Here is a 22783-nt window from a genome sequence, read left to right on the forward strand (position 1 = left end):
ACGCGAGGAAAGTCTGGAAAGGAGTAAGAAAGATCCTGCCTGGCCCTTGCCAGGATTAGATACAATTCTGATTTCCATTCAATGAATACCGAATCCTCCCCATCCGCAGCAAGGGTGGGGGGAAAGCAAGATCGAAGAAAAGAGCCCCCAGAATAGACAGGACTCTAGGAAACTGCAGTTGATTACTGATAAAAAAGAAATATCTGTCAAACGAGAATTCAGTGCTATCTCTTTTCTTCCTTTTTATAAGCATACAAAAAAAGCACTTCACAACCTTTTTTTTACATAGAAACGGTATTTAAATGATACATTGAGTTAAATGGAATAGTCTGCCTGTGGCTGGAAAATTTGTTAAAATGCTCTGCAACAAAATGTCAAAGGTTGCAAAAGAACGTTTAATGTTAAGAGCTGCTTAAACAAAAGATGGACACTAATGTGATGGCTACTTTTCTCCTAGTGTTAGAACCCACCCCTGCTAAAGCCATCAAGTCAAGCTAGAGCAAATGCATCCGCCAGCAGGTATACCTCTGAATACTCTTCTAGGATAGGTAAGGGATGTTCACCCAAGAACTCTTAACAAACCTGTTCCTGACTCAACCAGTTCAAATGAAACTGAATGCAGATGGACTTACCTGTTGTACTCAGATAAAGCTTGAGCAATCACAAGCCCCATTCCCTAGAGAGAAAAAAGACAGCACAGGTGAAATAAGGGCCTGGTGATGATGCTATGACTAGACCACGGAAAACACTAATGACAGTCCAAACCCAGCAAGTTTTACCTGAAAGTAGGCAACAAGGACAGAAATTCTGAGAGACTTATCAAAGGATGAAAAGGAACTTCTCTGGAAAGACTTTTCTGATCTAATTACATTATTTAATGTTTCTAGATATAATTAGAAGAGCAAGAGATGAAACAGACCAGCCCAGACCACTGACAATTTCACTGGGGTCTTTTTCACCTCAAAAGAGAAGACTAAGTTAGAATCTTTAAACAAAAAGCTCTCAAATGTCTCTAAAAACAACCCACAATAAAAGTGACAATGAGTCCCACCTTAAATGAAGGTACATACAAACAAGCCACTCTCTTTCAGACCACAGGAAAACAGTAGTGTAACAGAAAGAAGCATCCAATAAATATTAAAGTAACTTATCAACCTTCCCCCTAGAACCTGCTAAGCATATCACAAAGATCAATTAAGGCCACAAGAATGAATCATGTGTGCTTTTTTTTTCTTCATAAGAGAAATTAGAAGAACAAAGAGGGCAGATGGAAAGAGAATAAAACCAGATACCTGGTCATCTTCTTCCTCCCTATATTGAGAGATCAAGTTTTATTTTCCAAACCTCCAAGGATATATGTACCAGATATTATATCATCCTCCACAGTTCAGCTTCACCAAGTTAGGCTGTAAATATAATCTGACTAGTTCTACAAGAAATCTCCCAACATTTAGTCATCTAAGCCTTTTTTTTTTAATTTTTAGTTTTATTGAGGTATAACTGTAAGATATTTAAAGTGATTTGACATACCATCTAAATCTTACTCTTAGAAATGTCACTTGACTCTGTAGGATAATCAAACTCAGCATGCTAGAACATGAAGTATAACTGACCATTTCATCATAATTAGCAAGCAAATATCCCCTCAAACCTTCCTTCCATGATGAGAAAATAGAAAACCGCAGATAGCAGCACAATGTTCTAAAAAGAAATACCTATTCCCTCTTTATAGCCAGATTAAATTAACACAATAGTTTTCTACTCTCGGTTCTAAATATCCACTTAAAGTAAGGCCAACAAAGGCAAGTAATTAAAACACAAGAATCCAGATACTCACATTTAGAGTGGCTTCATCATCCACAATAGACAGCTTCACAATATAAGGATTCACAGACTGTAAACAAAAGAAGAGACTCCAGGTGAGTGTGACCTAGTTAAGAATCCATTAGTTATTTAACAAAGTTTTAACAAAAATCCTTCCAAGATGCTCTCTCTAGAGTGATGTTCCTAATACCTATGCCCAACTATCTTGCCAGCTCACTTCCTCCATTTCCAGTAAATCTCTCAGTGTGCATGGGCATTTGCCAAGCACACAGAGAGAGACAGACAGACACACACACACATACTCCAAGCATGTGTATGTTTACATGCACACACACACACACACAATTCTACTCTATCTGCATTTTCCTCTAGGCTGAATTAGCTCAGGCCTATGTCTGCCTCTTCTCTCATTTTTCCCTCTTCTTTCTAGAAGTAAGTGAACACTCCACAACACTCACTTTGTCCTATCCTGACAATAATTTACTGAGTCCAAAGGGACAGCTGTCATTTGGGGGGCATAAAAGCTCCCCTGATATAAGGCACAAATTTATAAGTTGCTAACTTATACTCTCATTCCAAAGGCTCCCTAACCATTCCACAGACAATATCCAAGGACTGATTCACCCACCCGTAAAACAAAGCTACCTTGGGGGTGGAAAGTGGCAGCTGCTTAACAGCCAGAGAGGCCATTTATGGATCCAATACCCAAATAACACTGCAGGGGAACTGAAAAGAAAGATGTAATTACCCAAACTACAATCTGGTCAGGACACTGGGATTTAATGATTGTCCCATCATTTAAAGCAGTGGAAGATTTCTTGAGTTTTTCCAGATTCAATCTCAGCTGGGTAGCATATGGAAATGGACATATATTTAAACTCATGAAGCAACTGGGCCATATCCTACCGGTGGGATGAGAACCAATGACCTGCTCACCTTGAAAACATCCCCCACATGGTATGTGAGGAAAGACCCTCTACAGCTCAGGCACGAACTCTAACCCAAGAAAAGCTAGAACAATAGTTCTTAGATTAACAGCTTTTACAGCAACCAAGAAAACACATTACTGAGAAACTTGGAAATCCAACTAAAAGGCTAACCCCCATCTCCTCAGACTTTATTAATCAAGTTCCTGAGGTCATCTTTCTAATGTCAGTTGGGAATAGAGAAAGAGAAGCTTTGCTTTTTTTAACAGCCAAATGTTTATAAGGTTTTCTACAACCCAATTCAAGGAGGTAAAACCCACTCCATTCATTACTTGATCTAACAGATAAGGGCTCTCAATGCTTCTTCCTCTAACAACAATGCTGATGCAACAGACTTCAGATAAGATCCAAAGCAAGCAGATCCTTGGAAATGAAAATCAGCAGCGGGCTGACCTGGAGATGCCATCATGATGAGATCAACAGTAGAAGAAGCAGGCAACTGTCTCTTGGCACAATTTTTGAAACTCCTACTTACTCACCTTCCCAAAAGTAGACTGTCTCAGGTACTAATAAGGACCACCTGATTACCAAGACATTGATTACCAAGACAAGATTACCAAGATATTACCAAACAACCATTGCATTAGCAACTGTTGAGGAAAAGAGGCAAGGTGGCAAAAATCAAGGGTTTAACTTGCAGCTCCTCCAGTTATTAATTGTGATAAGGTAGGCACGTTAATAAACCTAAGCTCAATTTTTTTCATCTGTAAAGTGGGGAATAATATTTCCTTCCTTGGGGCTGCTATGAAATTTAAATCAAGTTAAATCCTCAGCACAGTATCTGGCATATAATAAGTGCTCAATTATTGGTAGCTATATTTTTTCTCCTGACATTTTTATCACATTCAAAACAAGCTCTGTAAGGAAAAAAGAGAAAGAATAATTTAAAACCAGACATAATAAACAATTTTGTAATATCTAGGAAACATCATCTTCAGGGCAGCAGTTGGGGGCTGAGTCACTTCATTTCAGAAGACTTAACCAACCCAGAAGGCCAAGATCTTAAAGCTGTGAAAATTTCTATCCCAGCAGACACTGATTTTCCTTAACACTATATACCTATTCTGCTGGTCATGTTTTAAAACTCAAGACAATCTACTTTTCATCAGCAAGTCAGAATTACAAACTTCACAGAATCACTCTAATAGAGTCCAGCATTTATTTGATCTAAACCATACTTAGAGTTGATTCTAAGAACTCATTGGAAAAGACTCTGATGCTGGGAGGGATTGGAGGCGGGAGGAGACGGGGACGACAGAGGATGAGATGGCTGGATGGCATCTCTGACTCGATGGACGTGAGTCTGAGTGAACTCCGGGAGTTGGTGATGGACAGGGAGGCCTGGCGTGCGGCGATTCATGGGTCGCAAAGAGTCGGACAAGACTGAGCGACTGAACTGAACTGAAACCATACTTAAAAAATTTCATTGCTCTTCCCTAGATCTTTCCCCTCCCAACCTGATCTTCTAATCTCTTAAGATTAAGTGACTAAAATGAAGTGAGGAAGAACTACTCTCATTCCTTAAGTTCAACACCTAATTTGTTTTCTCTGTGTTTAGCTGGACACGGAGCCTCTCTGGCACCCTCTGCACCTTTCTGGAAAGGTTACAACTTACCCCATTGGTCATGGGACCAAATGTGCTGGTAACTAAAATGTTGTTCTCCCAAGCACACCCTCTTGTATTTTGCATAAAACTTCTCCAGCTTTCGGTTTTGCTGTGTTCATCTGGAAATTCCTCACACTCCTGTCAAAAACGTTCCTGCTCCATGGTCACCAGGTTTCCTTAATGGTTTCTGGTGAGTGACTTATATCAAAAGCTGCAAAGCCCAGATAAATTATGCCTACCAGCTTGCCCTCACCTACTATATTAATTCTTCTGGGGTTTCTGACAGACCAGAGATGCATACCTCACTCTAGAAATATGATTTTCTCCAGCTCCATGGCCATGTCCAATTTTTCAAGCTGACATTTCAGAAAGTCTTACTGGGCTGAACCAGGGTTCTGTTCACATTCAGAGAAGCCAAGCCACTGTCTCAGAGTGGCCTGCATCCAGCAGAATGTTCTGAAAATATTCATTACTGATGATGGTGCTTTAATATCACACATAACTCAACTCTCTTTAACTACCTTCAGCATTTTTCCTCAGCTATTTTTCTTGCTGTTGTAATAAGGCCCTAGAGGCAATTACACATGACAGAGATCAAAATGGCTACCGTGCTGGCCCTTCCAGATCACCAGCAAAACAGGTGTTGGTGATAAATTACTTATTTATTAGTAGCTCCGTACACCATTCATCAGTTCCTCTGAGACAAAGAAAACAATCAGCTCCTGGAGTTTATAAAACATTAACATTGCTCCATATTCCAGTCCCTCTTTAAGTATTCCTTTCTCACGGAATCCCTTCTTTCATATCCCTCTTTGTAAGAATAAGCTCCATATTTTATGTTACCCATCACTTTTAAATGGCAAGTAATCATATCAAAAATCACTAAGTGAAGATCCAGAAGCTCAAAAATGAAAATATTCCCTACAGTTGGCCCATTTGTCATAGTATTGAAAGAAGGTGAAAGTGAAGTCGCTCAGTCATGTCTGACTCTTTGTGACTCCATGGACTGTAGCCCACCAGGCTTCTCCACCCATGGGGTTTTCCAGGCAAGAATAATGGAGGGGGTTGCCATTTCCTTCTCCAGGGGATCTTCCCCACCCAGGGATTGAACCCAGGTCTTCCGCATTGAAGGCAGACACTTTACCCTCTGAGCCACCAGGGAATGAAAATATCATAGTATTGCTGCTGCTGCTGCAAAGTCGCTTCAGTCGTGTCCGACTCTGTGTGACCCCATAGATGGCAGCCCACCAGGCTCCCCCGTCCCTGGGATTCTCCAGGCAAGAACACTGGAATGGGTTGCCATTTCCTTCTCCAATGCATGAAAGTGAAAAGTGAAAGTGAAGTCGCTCAGTCGTATCCAACTCTTAGCGACCTCATGGACTGTAGCCTACCAGGCTCCTCCGTCCACGGGATTTTCCAGGCAAGAGTACTGGAGTGGGGTGCCATTGTCTTCTCCGCATAGTATTGCTACTTATTAAAGAAAGAAAGTCAAGTTGCCTCAATGTAGCTTCTGATTTCTGGCCTCAGTAAAGTAGTCCTAGTGTCCAGGACCCAGTACCAAGTACTCCCTGCTCCTGCAAAGCAACCCCCAATGAGGCTCTGGCCTTCCCTAAATGGTCCCCTTTCTTTTCAGCATATTCTGCCTTTTGAGGGGAATCAAGTAAATGACCAACCCAAGTGTAAATCTTTGAGTTCAGCTCTTCATCTCAAAACCTATAAATCCGTCCCTAATTCAATGGCAAAAAGAACTCCAAAATTAATATGGATAAGGCTCTGTCTTCAACTTCCATCAAAATCAAAGAGTCCCCAGACCAACAGTGATATTTATACAAGTGGCCTGAGTGCATTATGGAAAACTAATATATAAGTTGAATATTTCAAAATAGATGCATTAGGTCAGTGGTTCGCAATCCCCTGAGCATCACATTCAATAGGAGATCTTTAAAAAAAGATACCCAGGTCCCATCCCCTAAGAGATTCTGATTTGGTGTGCAAAGAGTAAGGCCCCAGAACTCCCCTGGTGGACCAGTGGTTAAGACTCTGCACTTCCACTGGGTGGGGGCATGGGTTTGATTCCTGGTCGGGGAACTAAGATCCTGCATGCCATACAGTATGGCTAAACAAATAAATAATAAAGAGTATGACCCAGAAACATCTTTTTAAAAAAAATTCCTGGTAATTCTAATGATAAGCTGGGTTTGGGAACCACTACATTAAGAAAGATTTACTCACTTTATTGGAAGTTACACCACAGGATTCCTTTAAACAGCTATAACCTCTACCTCAGGAGTCTAACATAGGACTTTTAGAATTTAATTTATCAAAATTAATCTATATACCATTTACCAAGAAAATGTCTTCTACATTAAACAAAATTACTAGGAGTTGTCACATTTAGGAAGATTATAGAAAAACAGCAGCTGTCCATTAAGAGACTCACCTCATATTTTCTATAGTTCACTAGCAAAGCCAAGAGGACGACAGCATCATACCCATGTTCCCTACGACTTGGCGGGTGGGAGAGTATCTGTAACCAGAACCACCAACAGTGAGAGTGCTTGGGGAAGCAATTTATCCAAAAAAGAAAAAGGTAACAAGGGAACTGACCTACCTGTAAAATTGCTTCAAATATGCTGTTGATCATTACATATTCCAAGATAGTGTTCTGGCTGATGTTATCTGTCACCTGAATACAATAAAAGGCTATTTAAAGTCTATACTAAGACACTGATATCTCAGGTGTATCTCCTCACCTAGTATCTAAGACAAACAGAAATGTTAAAACATTCTACTAAATATTTAGTAGATCTTTCATAAGCATCCCCAAAGCCACCAGAGCCTGAAGAGACAAGACACTAGAAGGGTAACAAGTTAGCAAATTAAAACTTCCTAAATTTTTGACCTTCTCATTGTTTCTCTTATACCCTCACACAAGCATTTGCCTAATTTTCTTAGGTTTCATTTCCCAAATGCACAGGAAATACTTTATGATCCACAAGTCTTCACGAGATTGAAGGGAAAGGAAACCACCTGAAATTAATTATTAACATCCTAGACGGTACCGTCCAGCTTCCAGGTATAAAATCAAGGTCAGAACAAATAAAAATATTCAGAATCACAAAAATTATTTCCAAATGAGACCTGATGAGAAGGGCAATACAGAAGAGAGTACTTCTCCAGGACTGGTACAGGTTTAAAATGTCATCAGTTTCTCCAATGAGCAACTTTTAGGAAGCAGAAGACCATACAACTAACTTCCTTCTACACAAACACAGCCGAGTGATGTAAAGGCCCAGTAAAGATATTTCTCTTTTTCTTTCTAACTTTGGGCTCAAGAGTTCAAATTTGCCCCTGCTGTTGATTCTCACCCTTGACAAAGAAACATATAGATGGGTCACTTACTGTCACTAAGCAGAGGAGAAGTTTCAAACATAAGCTCTTCAGACTTTCAGAACCTTCTGCACAAAGCAATGAATCCAAACTCTCCATGAGATTCTGAGAAAGAGACCCATTAAGTATTAAACCATAACAAATAACATTTCCACCATGTCTTTGCCATACTCTGGGTTATGTTACACAGGGTAAAGTGAGTAACGTTAAATGAAGCAACCATATCATTGCCTGAGGCCTAGGCCTTGCACGATTAGATGAAGAAAAGGAAGACTTCTAAGTCTAGCTATTTTGAGGAAAATGCTTTAGTACAACTGCACATAATAATAAAGAATTCACTATTCTACCAAATGAATGTTTGCAGCCTATCACCCTCATACAAACCTTTAAGAATGAGGTAAACTTTTCAAAGATTAATAATGATTAAATAATATATTTACAAATTAAAAATAAATAATAACCTAAATAAAATGAAATTCTATTAAATAAATTTTTAAAAACAAATGGTTAAGTTAAAGGTTAATAAAAATAGTTAAGTATGTTTCATTATCTGATAAAGAAAGCATATCACTTGATGCAGGCACACTGAACAAATAACAAAGATAATATCACTACTAGCTATTCACTGGCCACGTGCACTATCCAACAAAGTTGACCCATATTAATCCTGGTCAAGTCTACTAACGAAGTGATTAGAGCTTATCACTTGTACTAACAACCAGCTGTCATACCAAATATAGTCAAAAGATGAAACCCTTAGATACTACAACAGAAAGAAGAAAAAAAGAAATTTTTTACATAGGAAAATGAATGGAGAATACAGATTTAGCATGCTGGAAGGTTGAGTGAATATTCAAAATAAGCCACTTCAATTCAACAAATATGTAGATTCTATGTGCCAAATTTTGTGTTTTCAAAGAAAATTAAAAAATAAGACAATGACCTTTGCTCTCAAGGCATTTTTAGTCTAATAGGACAGAAAAATAAGTAAACAGTTTTAACTTAATGATTACTATGACAGATATACATATGGAGGAAAGGAATTAGCTGTGATGTTATCTGTTTCAGGACTCTTAAAGGACAGGTTGTACTTTGCAAAATCAGTAGGAATTAATTAAAACTTCAGGAGGAAAGGAATTCTAAACAGACATCAGCATGATCAAACACACAAGGGAAAGAAAGAAAAAAAAAAAGAAAAAAAAAAACACTCAAGGAATGAAAACGGTCCTGGGTGTACAGCTGGAATACAAGCAGTTTGTTATTATGGAAGGGTGAGGCATAGTGATGAGAGATGCAATTTGAGAAATAAATAGAAAGAAGATCACAAAAGTTATATAAGGCTAATAAGGAAGTTTGGTCTTTACCCTTTCAGTGATAGGAAACTAATGAAGGGTTTTAACCAAGATTTGAGTGTTAAGATACATCACTCTGTTGTCAGTGTGGATGACAGATTTAAAGATGTTAGGTCTGGAGGAAGGGAGAAAAATGAAGACTAATCTAACAGTTTTCTGAGGATGGTTGCCATGTCGGATTTGCCTGTACCCCAGTGCCTGGCACACAGGAGCCTAATAAATGTTTGTCAAAAGAATGAAGGCAGGGAATTTCCTGGCAGTTCAGTGGTTAAGACTCCACACTTCCAATGTAGAAGACAAAGGTTCAATCCCTAGACAAGGCACTAAGATCCCATATGCCATGCAGTATGGCCAAAAAAAAAAAAAAGACTCCAGGTACTAAATCTTTGTACACTAATTGCATATTCATAACTTTTTAAAAATAACCTATTCACTATAAGGATTCTTTTGCATGTGTTGTGCTGTGCTTAGTCACTCAGTTGTGTCTGACTCTTTGTGAGTCAGGGTCACAAAGACTACTCTCTGTAGCCCGCCAGGCTCCTCCATCCATGGGGATTCTCCAGGCAAAAACACTGGAGTGGGTTGCCAAGCCCTCCTCCAGAGGATCTTCCCAACCCAGGGATCAAACCCAGGTCTTCCAGGTTGCAGGTGGATTCTTTACCATCTGAGCCACTAGGGAACCCCATTCTTTCACATAGAGATTTCTTTATTTTAAATTTAGTGAATGAGAGAATACGAGTTCTTCAAAGTTCATGTGAACAACATTCATTCAAGATAGTGACAGTATTACAAATCAGATATCTGATAAGGGATGTGTACCCAAAATATGTAAAGAAGTCTTACAAATCAACAATAAAAAGACAAATAATTCAACCTACAAATGGGCAAAGAATTTGAATAGATATTTCACACACACACAAACACACATACATACTGCTGGGGAAAATGTAAAATGATATCACCACTTTGATAAATAGTTTGAAATCTCCTCAAAATGTTAAGCATAGAATTACCATATGATCCAGCAATTCTACTCCTAGGTATATACCTAAGAGGATTAAAAACATATGTCCACATTTACATGCACTTCATAGCAGCATTATTCATAGCAGCCAAAATGCTGAAACATCTCAAATGTCTATCAACTGACGAATGGATAAGTAAAATAATATGATACTTTCATACAGAAGAATACTAAGCAGCAAAAAAAAGGAATGAAGTACATGCTACAACATGGATGAACCTTGAAAACATTATGCTAAGTGAAAGAAGCCAGACACAAAAGACTACATATGATTCCATTTATATGAAAAGTACAGTCGAGGTGAACCTATCGAGATATAAAACATATTAATGGTTGCCAGAGGCTGCAGAGAAGAAAAAATAGGGAATGACTGATAATGGGCACATGTTTTCTTTTTGGGGTGATGAAAATGTTCTGAATTAACAGTGGTGATGGTTGTGCAACTCCATGAATATACTAAAAACTATTGGTTATACACCATAAAAGGATGAACTGTATGACATGTGAATTACATACTGATAACACTATTTCTCAAAAGGCATCAAACAGTAGAAATGAAAATTCTGATAAAGTCATTGTGTTAAATAAGAAAACTTAAAAGTTTAGAACTAAAGTATCCTTGTGTATTAATTTGTTACTTTCTATTTAAATTCTTACATGCTTTTAAGAATGTATGATCATGATGTAAATCACAAGCTGCTCAGTCTTTATCCTACATGGAAAGGAAGCCTCAATACAAATCTGAATTTCAAATTTTCCTTTATTAAAGGATAAACCAAATCTGTAAAAATATCCAAATTCAAGGCCAATCATCTATGTCTATCTGAGTTAAACGTCTAGAACATTTTAACTGTCTGCAGATGGTATTCCTCAACAGCTGTCAGAAGCAGACACCCACAGGCACATCTGCAGCTTATGCCTCACCTTCATGCACAGCTCCGCCTTGTCAAAGCCCATCAGCATGTTGATAATGTCAAACCCAGAGGTAGACTTATTCTTTTGATGGACTCCTCGAATGAGCGCACACAAGGTCTGCAGAGATGAGAGAAAGAATTCTTTCTAGAAAGAAAGTCTCAAAATGCGAAGGGCATTGGATCAGTAGCCTCACACTACAACCTCAGAACCTTCTCCTCATATAGCTGACAATCAACTGCTCTATGCTCTGAGCTCCAGAATGCAGTCGGGGTCTTAATATGTGCAAAATCTAGAAATTAAAAGACAAACAGCATCTAAAACTGTCATCTTTTTTATTCTTTTCTGGCCATCCTCTTTTTAAAAATAACACTGCAGACAAAGATTGGAAGGTGATTTTCAAAAATAAGAAACCGTTTTTGAGCTTGAATCATAGGGTTGATAGAGCTTTCCCTTATTTAAAATCAATTTTAGAATTTACATAATAGCTTATCATCTTTAGTAATTATTTTTAATAACTATAGAAGACCCTGTATGATAACAACTGATCAATTCAAATCCTAAAAATTCATTACAATCCCCATCCACTACTTACTAACTGTGTGAGCCTGGACAAATCAGTTAACTTTTCAGTGCTTCATTTTTCTCATCTATACAATGGGATAATAATAGCATTAATCTCATAAGGATGATGTGAAGACTATGTGAATTAATACTGTAAAGCACTTAGAATAGTCCTTGGAACTGTGTTAAAATTCCTGGAATAGCCTGGAACTTAACTTTGTTAAAGCTCAATAAATATCAATTATTACAATACGTACTATAATTCTATGGTTCACCAAGTGACTTAATGTCAATATATTTCCACTGAACTAAAAAGTTTACAATTCATGCCCCCACAGCAAGTCACTGTAATTACAGGAAGTACAATTTCCAACTTTCATTTCAATTTGCAATGAAGAGGTCCTGACAACTATGATGCTCCAAATATAGAATTTACTGTCCAAAAGTTAAGAGAGATACAGGATAAACATGGTCCTTCTTTCTGGGGCATCAGCTCAAAAGATAATTTCTACATTCTACAAATGAGAAAATTGGAGCTCACAAACTGATCTGCCCAACTTGTAAGTTAGAAACTTAAAACCCGATCTATCAAAAGTTCCAATAAAATTCTTTACACTGTCATGACTTCTTCATATTCTAAGCTTGTCAATCACTACCCTAGGTACTCAGCTCAATCTAGGCTACACTGGAGCTACTAAACTATAAACTTTAGAAATTTTGCCCCTTATTCTTTCAAAAAAAATTTACTTCTAGAATGCTACCTGCCAGGCACTGATCTACACACCAGGAACGAAGTATTGAATAAAACCGTCTTTACCCTCAAGAAGACTATAATGTATCCCACCAGCTCAGTGTTAGGCATAACAGTAATTCAAGAAATAATTATTCATGAATCTTCCGCATGATAATGCCACTTAGCATTAAGAACAATGATTCTTAATGTTTTTAGAGTTACCGACCCTTTTGAGAATCTGATGAAAGCCCTCTCTCCAAAAAAATGTACATATACACATAATGTACATATACACATAAAATATTACATAAAACTACAGGGAGTCAAGGACCTTCTGAAACCTCAGAATAAGAACTCTTGATCTAGTGAGAAAATACTGTTTATATAAGAAAACAATATTTAATTAGGAAAGTCTTATGATTTTTGCTGTAGACTAAGCATCCTTTCTGGAGTTTCTTCTCTCTTTTACTTTCCTTCAAGTAATAATAAAAATTCTGTCAAACAATCCACCTTGGCATTAGATCAAATTATACAAATGGACAAGATTACTACTATAGGTGTCCATTTGCTTAACCAGGAAGATAGCTAAATCAAACATAGCATAGATGTTTGGTTAAAGAAATAAAGGGAAAAAAAGCCTCAAGCCTAAGGGTAATTTTAGGTTCCTCAAGTTCCAATAGATGTATTACAGTTTATAAACAAGACTTCCCCAGTCTCCCAGCCATGTACCTGCAATGCATTAACCACTCGAATTGGATGTTCCTCTCCCAGAGCCTGGATGCAGTGTTGAAATAAGCAATTAATATTGTCCTTGATTTTCATTAACTCCTCACCATCAAGAGATTCCAACTTGCCTTCCAGGTATTCTAAATTCACCTAACATGGAAACAATAAGGGCCTGAGTACATTTTTAGTGTAGCGCCTAGAACATATGTGAAGGCAAGCTCAGTTACCAGGAAAATCCACAGAGGCCACCAAGTCTTACCTTCATGAGGAAGAGCTCCTCCCAAAACCTGGGACTGCACTTACTAGGGTCCTCTGTCTGAAACCAGAAGATAAGTAGATTCAGTTTACCCAGCTAACACCAAAGCATTAAGAACACATTTGAAAGAGTCACTACATGTCTTTCATAGGGTCAATCTTACCTCTCACAATTAACTCTGAAAATGCTTGGTCATTCCAAACAGCTGTAACAGGGAACAATTTTTGGGGGGTTCCCCAAATGGAAGACATTGTACATGGATACATATTCCCTGTACCAGAAGTTAAATAACTCAAAGAATCTCCCTCAAATCTTCCTCTTCTTAACGAGAAGTGAAGAACCAGTTAGTTATATTCTGATACATCCCCACTGTACTTTTATGGGTGTTTTACAGTTTTCAAGCCCATTCACATACATGAAATACAACAGCCCGGTGAGCCAGGTAGGGTAAATATTATCACTGTTCTCCTTTTAGGAAAGAAAGTCCACAGAATTACACAAGATATGCAACTCCTTTTACAAGAATAACATGTTTTACACGTTTACATGTACTACTTATGACCAAGATTTCAGAAGTTAAGTACATATGCAGGGTATCTAATTACTCTAAACTTCCATGATAGGTTATATTTTACAACACCGGCCTAGACCATGGTCAATACAGTTCTGAAGACCCAAAGAAATCCCCAATCTAACTGCTAATAATTCCTTAGTCATCTCATAGAGTTGGAGGATGAGACAATCTAACTAAGCAATTGTTCTATCCACTAACAACTTGAGACAGAATGTAACAGTACATCTTTTTAAAATATCTGGACCATAGAATTCTAGGGCCAAAGGGAACTTCAAGGGACATCTAGGATAGAAAGGTCCTTAAGTCAAATCATAAGGAAGACAACTCTTAAATATATTCAGAAAGAGCCATCCTCTTTCAATTGTTTTATCCAGCTAGAGGCAACAATCTATAAGAACAACATAATCTACGTTAATTAACACATGATCATAATTTCTACTATGAGAGAGCTTACGCTCACCGTTGTTCTCTTTTTCCCTCTGAAGAACTAGAAAGTAGCAGGCAGAGGTGAGATTAATTCTCATTTTGGAACAAGAAACTAAGGAGTCAATCTGTGAAAAATGTCAGAGCTCCAGGCCTTACCATGAAGATCTCATCATACATCAGCACCACTTTTTCCTTCAGTGGTTTTTTGGAGGCTGAAGATTTCCGGAGCAAACCCCCTCGTTTCTCTACCTGTGCCATGGTGAGAGAATCTGTGAAAAGAAAACCACAGTTAGTGCTAGAAATGCTAAGATGTTGGAGAGGCTATTGAAATACCTCTTGATGGGAAATTTTTTAGGAAGAAGAAATGATAAATAACCATGCTATAGATTTTGTGCATTTGTCCAACATCCCCTCCTCTGACCAGGTAATTTCAAGGTTTAAATCATAACTTGGTCTATAGCAAAACATATTTTACATCCTTAAAACATGCCAGTGGATAAGACTTAAAGAAGATCCAAAACCAAGCAGGAAAGTGTAACTAGCTCCATCTGTAATAGGTCTTGTCATATATTTGAGGTTGATGGAGGAAAGGCTGCAAAGCACACACTGCCCACAGACTAATGGTGAAGTTAAATTTCAAGTATTGATCGAGCTTAAGACCATTAAGGCAGGAAGTGTGCTGCAGACTGATGTGCTCCATTGATTTCCCCAAAGTAAGTAGGTCCTCCTCACTGCAAAGTACTTGGCCTTCACTGCCACATAAATCACACTGGACTTGACTATCTTCAGAAATTCCTCTGCAAAGAAACCCAAGGCAGAAAACAGTAGTTAAAAGACCAAAAATTAAATTAATTTCAAAATAACCAAATATAACTCCCTTCAAATTTAATTCTATATATACATATATATAACTTCAGTGTATTTTTTAACTCTCTATAAAAGCAGTTCCACAAATCATGCCCAAATTTTCCCATCTTGCTTCAAGGAATCCTCAATTTTTTCCAAGTGAGAACTTGAAATGCCACAGGTCTCCACATGGATTTACACACATTCTCTCACCTCCCAAATTTTTTCTTCTGTTGACAAAATTCCTCTTTCCCTTAAATCTTAGGCTTTAGTTGTGAAACTTAATTTTATCCAATGGCAAGTATGGATGGTAGTGAGGAGACTGATTTCACTTTCAGACAAATCCAAAGCAGCAGAAAATTAATCTTGTTCAATGACATTTGGAAAATATACACTATGTTTCAAATCAAAATCAAAACTTTAAAGAAGAGATGAATCTAACAGCATAAAAGACTCTGTCTCAGATATCATCTTTCTCTAATACATATAGCCCCAAAGGAGATGCATTTTTGAGCTCTAAAAGCACAGAAAATTTCCTCACTAGATGTTATGCATCCTTAGCACAGGGACTGTATCTTATACCTTATTCATAAGCACTTGGTTCTCAGTAAATGCTCAGTATATGCTTGTCACTGAGAAATCCTACATCTAACCTAAAATTTTAATTAGACCTATCTCTATCAAACCCTCACTAAGACCTCTTATTCCTTTATGATCCAGAGAAAACTGAAGAAAAAAATAACAACAAAAAAAGAGAAGATTCTTTCAAGCAATTTACACTATATTGATCATGGCTTTGCCTTAAAGCATGAAATAGAGGCTCCATTCAAAACATTCCTGTGTCTTTTAAATAGGTTGTCAAGAGGAAGATGTCCTTATCGGGGGAAAATAAATTGGAAATCAAGAGGATCCTATTAAAATAAATCAAAAGCCATGCAATTCTAAGCTTAGTGGATATAGATCTTTCATGTGCTCAGCTTCAACCAGTTGATTAACAGGAATAGTGGGAACCAAAGTGCCTGGATGTGAAAAGCACATGTTTACAAACATCTCCTTCTGAGGATTTATAATTAGGTTACAGCTAATCAATGTCCACCCCAAATCTAATAAACTCACTTTCTCTATTTCAGAATCAATACTTTCTAATAAGCAAAAGGGAACAGGAGAGGAAGGAAAAACAATTTCAACCGAAAGTACCAAATTTCCTAAGAAATTAAATTCTTTTCATCCCTCTCCTTCCATCTGGAGCAGGGGGAAATTCAACGAAGGGCCTCAACTCATTATTCTCTGTCATCATCACAGGCACCTGGAATTTACTACCCAAGCTGTCTAAAGTGTGACTGGAAACTGACAACATAAAAGTCCGCTCCTTTTGCCAGCACCTCTACCCAATGAGCACAACAAAGAAGGGTATCTAGAATGCAAACTAGAAGAAGTGTAGAACTCTTAAAAAAAAGTCTTTCTGGGGTCTCAGAAAACGAAGCCTGTGCTCTCAAATTTGAAAGTAAAATATCTGACTGGTAGAACAGTAAATTGCAGTACATCAGTAATGTAAGTGTAATCTGTTTATATCCTCCCAGGGTCTCTTTCCTCTTTCACAATCCTCCTCTATTGTAGAGAGAACCAGTAGCAGCTGAGCAGCAGCCAGACATAACGGAACAAACAACCAGCAGAACTAAGACTAGAACACAGCTCTCCCAACCAACTAGATGACACTGAGTAAATCATTGTGCTTCTCAGTTTCCTTACAAGTAAAACTAGAGGACTGGACTAGATTTATTATCTAATGATTCTCTCAGCATCCCTGAAATACCACAAGCACAAAAGGACACCTAAATACTGTAAAGCTCTAACTGAGGCACTAAGGAGTTACAAAAAGGACACTCCAAACTGGATCCTCTAGAAGCTCAAATCTATTAGCAGAGACAGGCACAGAACAACCCATGAAGTGTTAAGTCGCTCAGTCCCATCCCACTCTTTGTGACCCATGGACTGTGGCCCATCAGGCTTCTCTGCCCATGGAATTTTCAGACACGAATACCAGAGTGGGTTGCCATGCTCTTCTCCAGGGGATCTTCCTGACCCAGCACCCAACCCGGGTCTCACACTGCAGACAGATTCTTTACCATCTGAGCCACCAGAACCCAAAGCACAAGGTAAATTGTGAGAAATAAATAGAGTTAAAGTACAAAGCAAATGCTGTGGACTACAAGGAAGAGAAAGAAGCATTCTATGACTACACTATGACCTCTGTTGGTCTGGGCTTTTAAATCCTTCTAGTGAAGAAGCAAATACAGCAAAGCCACAGCAATCCCACAGAAATGTCATCTTGGGCGTGAACACAGTTTCTGAGAAACAAGATATAGTAGACAAAGTAATAAAAAATAATCAGGCAACTTTTCAATGCTAATTTCACCTACCACCAAACTTAGGAATGGCTTCAAATCCCCCAAACTCAATGGTAAATCAATGATGTCTTTCATTCCTAAACCTCAGGAACTGCTGGTCCCATGACCTGCATGCAACTTCTCTCTGAAAGACCCAAGTCATACAATAAGAACTATATCTTAAAGCAATCCAGCTACAGACTTCTTAAATGCATGTCACTTCACACCCCTACAGCATAAAACAATTAAATATCAAGATTTTAAAACCTAAAGTCAAATACTTCCAGTGTTTCACCGGCAAGGAATGTTAGTTACACTTAACAAGTTACTCATTTATTTTATTGTCTTCTTAAGCACAATATATGCCAACTCTAGTATCAGAAAATTAACTTAATAGAAATTCACTCTGATTTCCAAAGTGATCAGTTAATCTATTAAAGTCTTGGTATTTTATCTATATGAGATGATGAAGGTGAGGTAATCATTTCACAATATACATAAATCAAACCATCATGTTGTACACCTTAAACTTACACAGTGATGTATGTCAATTATTTCTCAATAAAACTGGGAAAAATATCTAAAAAAAGTCTTTGGTCTTGGTCCCAACTATTATACACTCATTCTGTAAGTTTCCTTTCTCTTCCTGGCTTCAATTTGCCAATATGCGTTGGACTGCAAGAAGGCTGAGAGCCAAAGAATTGATGCCTTTGAGTTGTGGTGCTGGAGAAGACTCTTGAAAAGTCTCTTGGACTACAAGGAGATCAAACCAGTCAATCTTAAAGTTAATCAACCTTGAATATTCATTGGAAGGACTAATGCTGAAGCTGAAGCTCCACTATTTTGGCTACCTGATGCAAAGAGCCAACTCACTGGAAAAGACCCTGATGCTGGAAAAGACTGAAGGAAGGAGGAGAAGAAGGTGGCAGAGGAGATGATTAGATAGCATCACCGACTCATGTGTGCCCACATGCTCAGTCACTTCAGTTGTGTCTGACTCTGCGTAACCCTCTGGACTACAGCATACCAGGCTCCTCTATCCATGGAATTCTCCAGGCAAGAATACTGGAGTGGGTTGCCATGCCCTTCTCTAGGGGATCTTCTAGACCCAGGGATAGAACCTGCATTTCTTACATCTACCTGCATTGGCAGGTGGGTTCTTTACCACTAGCACCATCTGGGAAGCCCAGCATCACTGACTCAATGGACATGAATTTGAGCAAACTCTGGGAGACAGTGCAAGACAGGGAAGACTGGCATGCTACAGTCCATGTGGTCGCAAAGAGTTGGACATGACTTAGTGACTGAACAACAAACAACAGCAAAAGCCATGGCAAGAAACCATGGCAAGAATGTACAGAAAAGGGAACCCCTGTGCACTGCTGGTGGGGATGTAAATTGGTACAGCCACTACAGAAAATAGTATGGATGTTCCTCAAATACTAAAAATAAAACTACCATATGACCCTGCACTCCCACTTCCATATATAGCTGAAGAAAATAAAGTCACTATCTTGAAGAGATCCACTCTCATGTTCACTGCAGCATTATTCACAATTAAAAAAAAAAAACATGGAAATAACCTAAGTGTCCATCACTGGACAAATGGAAAAAGAAAAGGTGGTATATACATACATACAGTGGAATATTATTCAGCCATAAAAAAGAAGGAAATCTTGCCATTTGCAACCACACAGATGAATCTTGAGGGCAGTATGCTAAATAAAATGTCAGATAAAGACAAATATTGTTTGTTGCATGTGGAATCTAAAAAAGCAAAACAAACAGAAATTGAGTAGATTAGACTGGTGGCTGCACAAGGGATGGGGAATGGGGCAAATGAAGATATGCTGGTCAAAGGGTACAAACTTCTAGTTATAAGACAAGTAAGTTCTGGGAATCTAACATAAAACCTGGTGACTATAGTTAACAATACTGTATTATATATCTAAAAGTTGCTACATTAAATCTTAAATGTTCTCACCACCAAAAAGAAAAAAAAGTGACCATGTGAGGTAATGGATGTGTTAACTAACTTTATCATTGGTAATGATTTCACAATATATATGTATATCAAATCATCATATTGTATACCTTAAAGTTATACAGTGTTAAACATAAATTGTGTGTGTGTGTGTGTGTGTGTTAGTCACTCAGTCATGTCTGACTCTGTAGGACCCCTTGCACTGTAGTCTGCCAGGCTCCTCTGTCCATGGGATCCTCAAGGCAAGAATATTGGAGTGGGTTGCCATTCCCTTCGCCAAGGGATCTTCCCAACCCGGTAATTGAACACAGGTTTCCTGCACTGTAAGCAGATTCTTTACCATCTGAGCTGAAAAATCATATCTCAACAAAATAGGAAGAGGGTATGGAATGGCTCTCTACAGGCTTTCAGGGTAATGGATCTGGAGTTTTAGGTTCATACTTGTAATGGACTGGTAGCAAGTATCACCCTCACTTCACTTGCTTGATGAGGCTCCAAAACACTAGTGTAGGTAGATGCTCAGAAATACATCTCAAAACATTTCAACCAGTGCGGAAGAAAACAAAAAGAAGTAAAAGAAAAGAACAAAGGGAAAGAAGGAAAATTAATAAAAATAAATGTGCCCACCATCCAGGAAGAAAAAAATAAGCACAGATCAGGCATACATTCATTCATTCAACAATACTAATACTGATCACCTTTCAGGTGCTAAGCATTAAGGGTACAGCAGTGAACAAGACAAACAAGATCCCTGCTTTCAGAGCTTTCATTCTAGTAGAGGAAAAAGGGCAACAAACAACTTGAAACAATGATAAGTATCTTGAAGACAAATTGTCTAGGGGGACTACAGATAGCAAATTAAAGGACTCTAAGAAAAGTGATAGGAGGACTGAGACCAGACTAACAGGAAGAAAATAGCCATGTGGAAATCTTGAGAAAAGTGTTCCAGATAGAGGCAACAGCAAATTCAAAGGCCCCAAGACTTGAACACACTTGGCACGTTCAAGAAACAGAAATGCCAGGGAATTCCTTGGCAGTCCAGTGGTTAGTGCTGCATGCTTCCATTGCAGGGGGCCCAGGTTCAATCCCTGGTTGGGGAACTAAGAACCTGATGCCACACATCACGGCCATAAAAGAAAGCAATGCCAGAGTGCCTCGAGTATAAATATTCCTTTTTTGAAAGGTTTTTGTAAAGCTTATTGAGTGTGAGTTTTTTTAAATATATGAAGAGAATTCAAATGTCCATTAGCAGTAGAATGGGAAAATTATAGTATATATACAGTAGAATACTATACAGAAATTTTAAAGAACTATTGAAATAATATTGATAAACTAATAGATACTGAATAAAAAATGTCTGAAAGAAATGAGTACAAACTAATGATTTCATTTATATGAAACTCAAAAAGGTAAAATTAATCTGTGGGGACAGAGATTAGAATAGTTGTTACCCTGGGCAGGGAGATGAATGGGATGAAGTATAAGGAAGCCTTCAGAGGTACCAGAAATGTGCTCTATCTTGACCTGAGTGGAAGCCATATAAATATGTACATGTGTAAAAGACTTATCAAGTCATACACTTCACATTATGTATACTGTTCCTCGATCCAAAATAATGTATGTGTTCACATATATACACAGATATGTGTATATATATACGAAAATTTAGTACTACCCATGCAGAACATTAGAACAAAGCCTAGTAGGGACTCCAACTTGCACACACAGGACACTGATCTAAAATAACCACTGAAGAGTTGACACAAATTATTTAGCACTTATTATAGACCAAGCACTGTCCTAAGCACTTTATATACACTGTTTTATCCTCACAACCTATGATCCAGGAAACTTGACAATAAGGAAACTAAAGAATGAAGTGGTTAAAAAACAAAAATAAAAAAACTTGCCAGGATAAGTGAAAGTAGAGACTCAAACCCAGAGAGCTTGATGTTTGAGTTCAGCCCTTAACCACTATACTATACTAAACAGAGATAGAGTATACTGAACAGAAGTAGAGTAACCCATACATAAACAAAGCTGCATCTGCAGAGAAACTGAAGAGGTTCCAGGTGAGTGAGAAAGAAGAGTACATGCTTGCTGACCTTAATGAACAAAAGAGTATCCAGATATCTTGCGTTTCATCACTTGTTTGCCTGTAGGTAGATGTGCCATCCTAAGAAGTAAAAGAGAACTATCTGCCACACGCTGCTGCTGCTGCTAAGTTGCCTCAGTCGTGTCCGACTCTGCGTGACCCCATAGACGGAAGCCCACCAGGCTCCCCCATCCTTGGGATTCTCCAGGCAAGAACACTGGAGTGGGTTGCCATTTCCTTCTCCAATTCATGAAAGCGAAAAGTGAAAGGGAAGTTGCTCAGTCATGTCCGACTCTTAGCGACCCCATGGACTACAGCCTACCAGGCTCCTCCATCCATGGGATTTTCCAGACAAGAGTACTGGAGTGGGGTGCCACTGCTTTCTCCGATCTGCCACATGCATATGTATATAAATATGGATAATGGTGAAGTGAAAAAGAGATAGACAAATCAATGAAATAGTAGAAAACTTAGAAGGAAAAATTGAAGACTCTGAATGTCTACTCAAGTTGATAGATGTATTCAGTATAATAAATGGAAAAAAAAAAAGGCTGAAATACATTGCTATCCACTACAGGATCTAATTGATACTATATTTTAATTGACCTAGGGCTTCCCTGGTGGCTCAGATGGTAAAGAATCTGCCTACAATGCAGGAGACCCAGGTTTGATCCCTGGGGTGGTTTGATCCTGGAGAAAGGAATGGCAACCCATTCCACTATTCTTGCCTGGAGAATCCCATGGACAGAGGAGCCTGGCAGGCTACAGTCCATGGGGTTGCAAGGAGTTGGACACAACTGAGCGACTAACACAACTTAACTGAGCTAAGTCAGTGCTCTGAGGGTAATTCTCCACCAAAACTTGATTATGAATGGAAAGATACTATAAAACAAGACAGAAAGATGAAAATGGTTTAACCCTGCAGAGCTGTGATCACATGTTTCAGAATCTCCTAGCATGCCTCCCAGAAATGTAGACTTCTAAACCCCTCTCCCCACTTGAAACAGACTTTTGAAGATAAGGATTAGAGGTCTACATTCTAATAATGACCCCAGTCAGTGGTTCTGAACTGGGGTAATTCTGGCTCCCAAGGGACAT

General features: G+C 38.3%; 1 protein-coding gene across 4 annotated transcripts in view; it reads right to left on the reverse strand.

Moving 5' to 3' along the window:
• ARMH3 (armadillo like helical domain containing 3) overlaps nt 1-22783 on the reverse strand; it is a 172901-nt gene that overhangs the window by 145248 nt on the left and 4870 nt on the right. For all 4 annotated transcript variants that reach the window (XM_006053135.3, XM_044935204.1, XM_044935205.1 and 1 more), the window contains exons 2-10: nt 14530-14642; nt 13377-13433; nt 13121-13267; nt 11107-11214; nt 7819-7911; nt 7028-7102; nt 6857-6943; nt 1838-1894; nt 633-676 (exon numbers count right to left, since the gene is read on the reverse strand). In XM_006053135.3, coding sequence (XP_006053197.1) covers nt 633-676; nt 1838-1894; nt 6857-6943; nt 7028-7102; nt 7819-7911; nt 11107-11214; nt 13121-13267; nt 13377-13433; nt 14530-14631 — 770 coding nt within the window. In that variant the 5' untranslated portion in view covers nt 14632-14642. The remainder of the gene's footprint in view (nt 1-632; nt 677-1837; nt 1895-6856; nt 6944-7027; nt 7103-7818; nt 7912-11106; nt 11215-13120; nt 13268-13376; nt 13434-14529; nt 14643-22783) is intronic.

Source organism: Bubalus bubalis, chromosome 23, assembly GCF_019923935.1.
Source record: "Bubalus bubalis isolate 160015118507 breed Murrah chromosome 23, NDDB_SH_1, whole genome shotgun sequence".
NCBI lineage: Eukaryota > Metazoa > Chordata > Mammalia > Artiodactyla > Bovidae > Bubalus > Bubalus bubalis.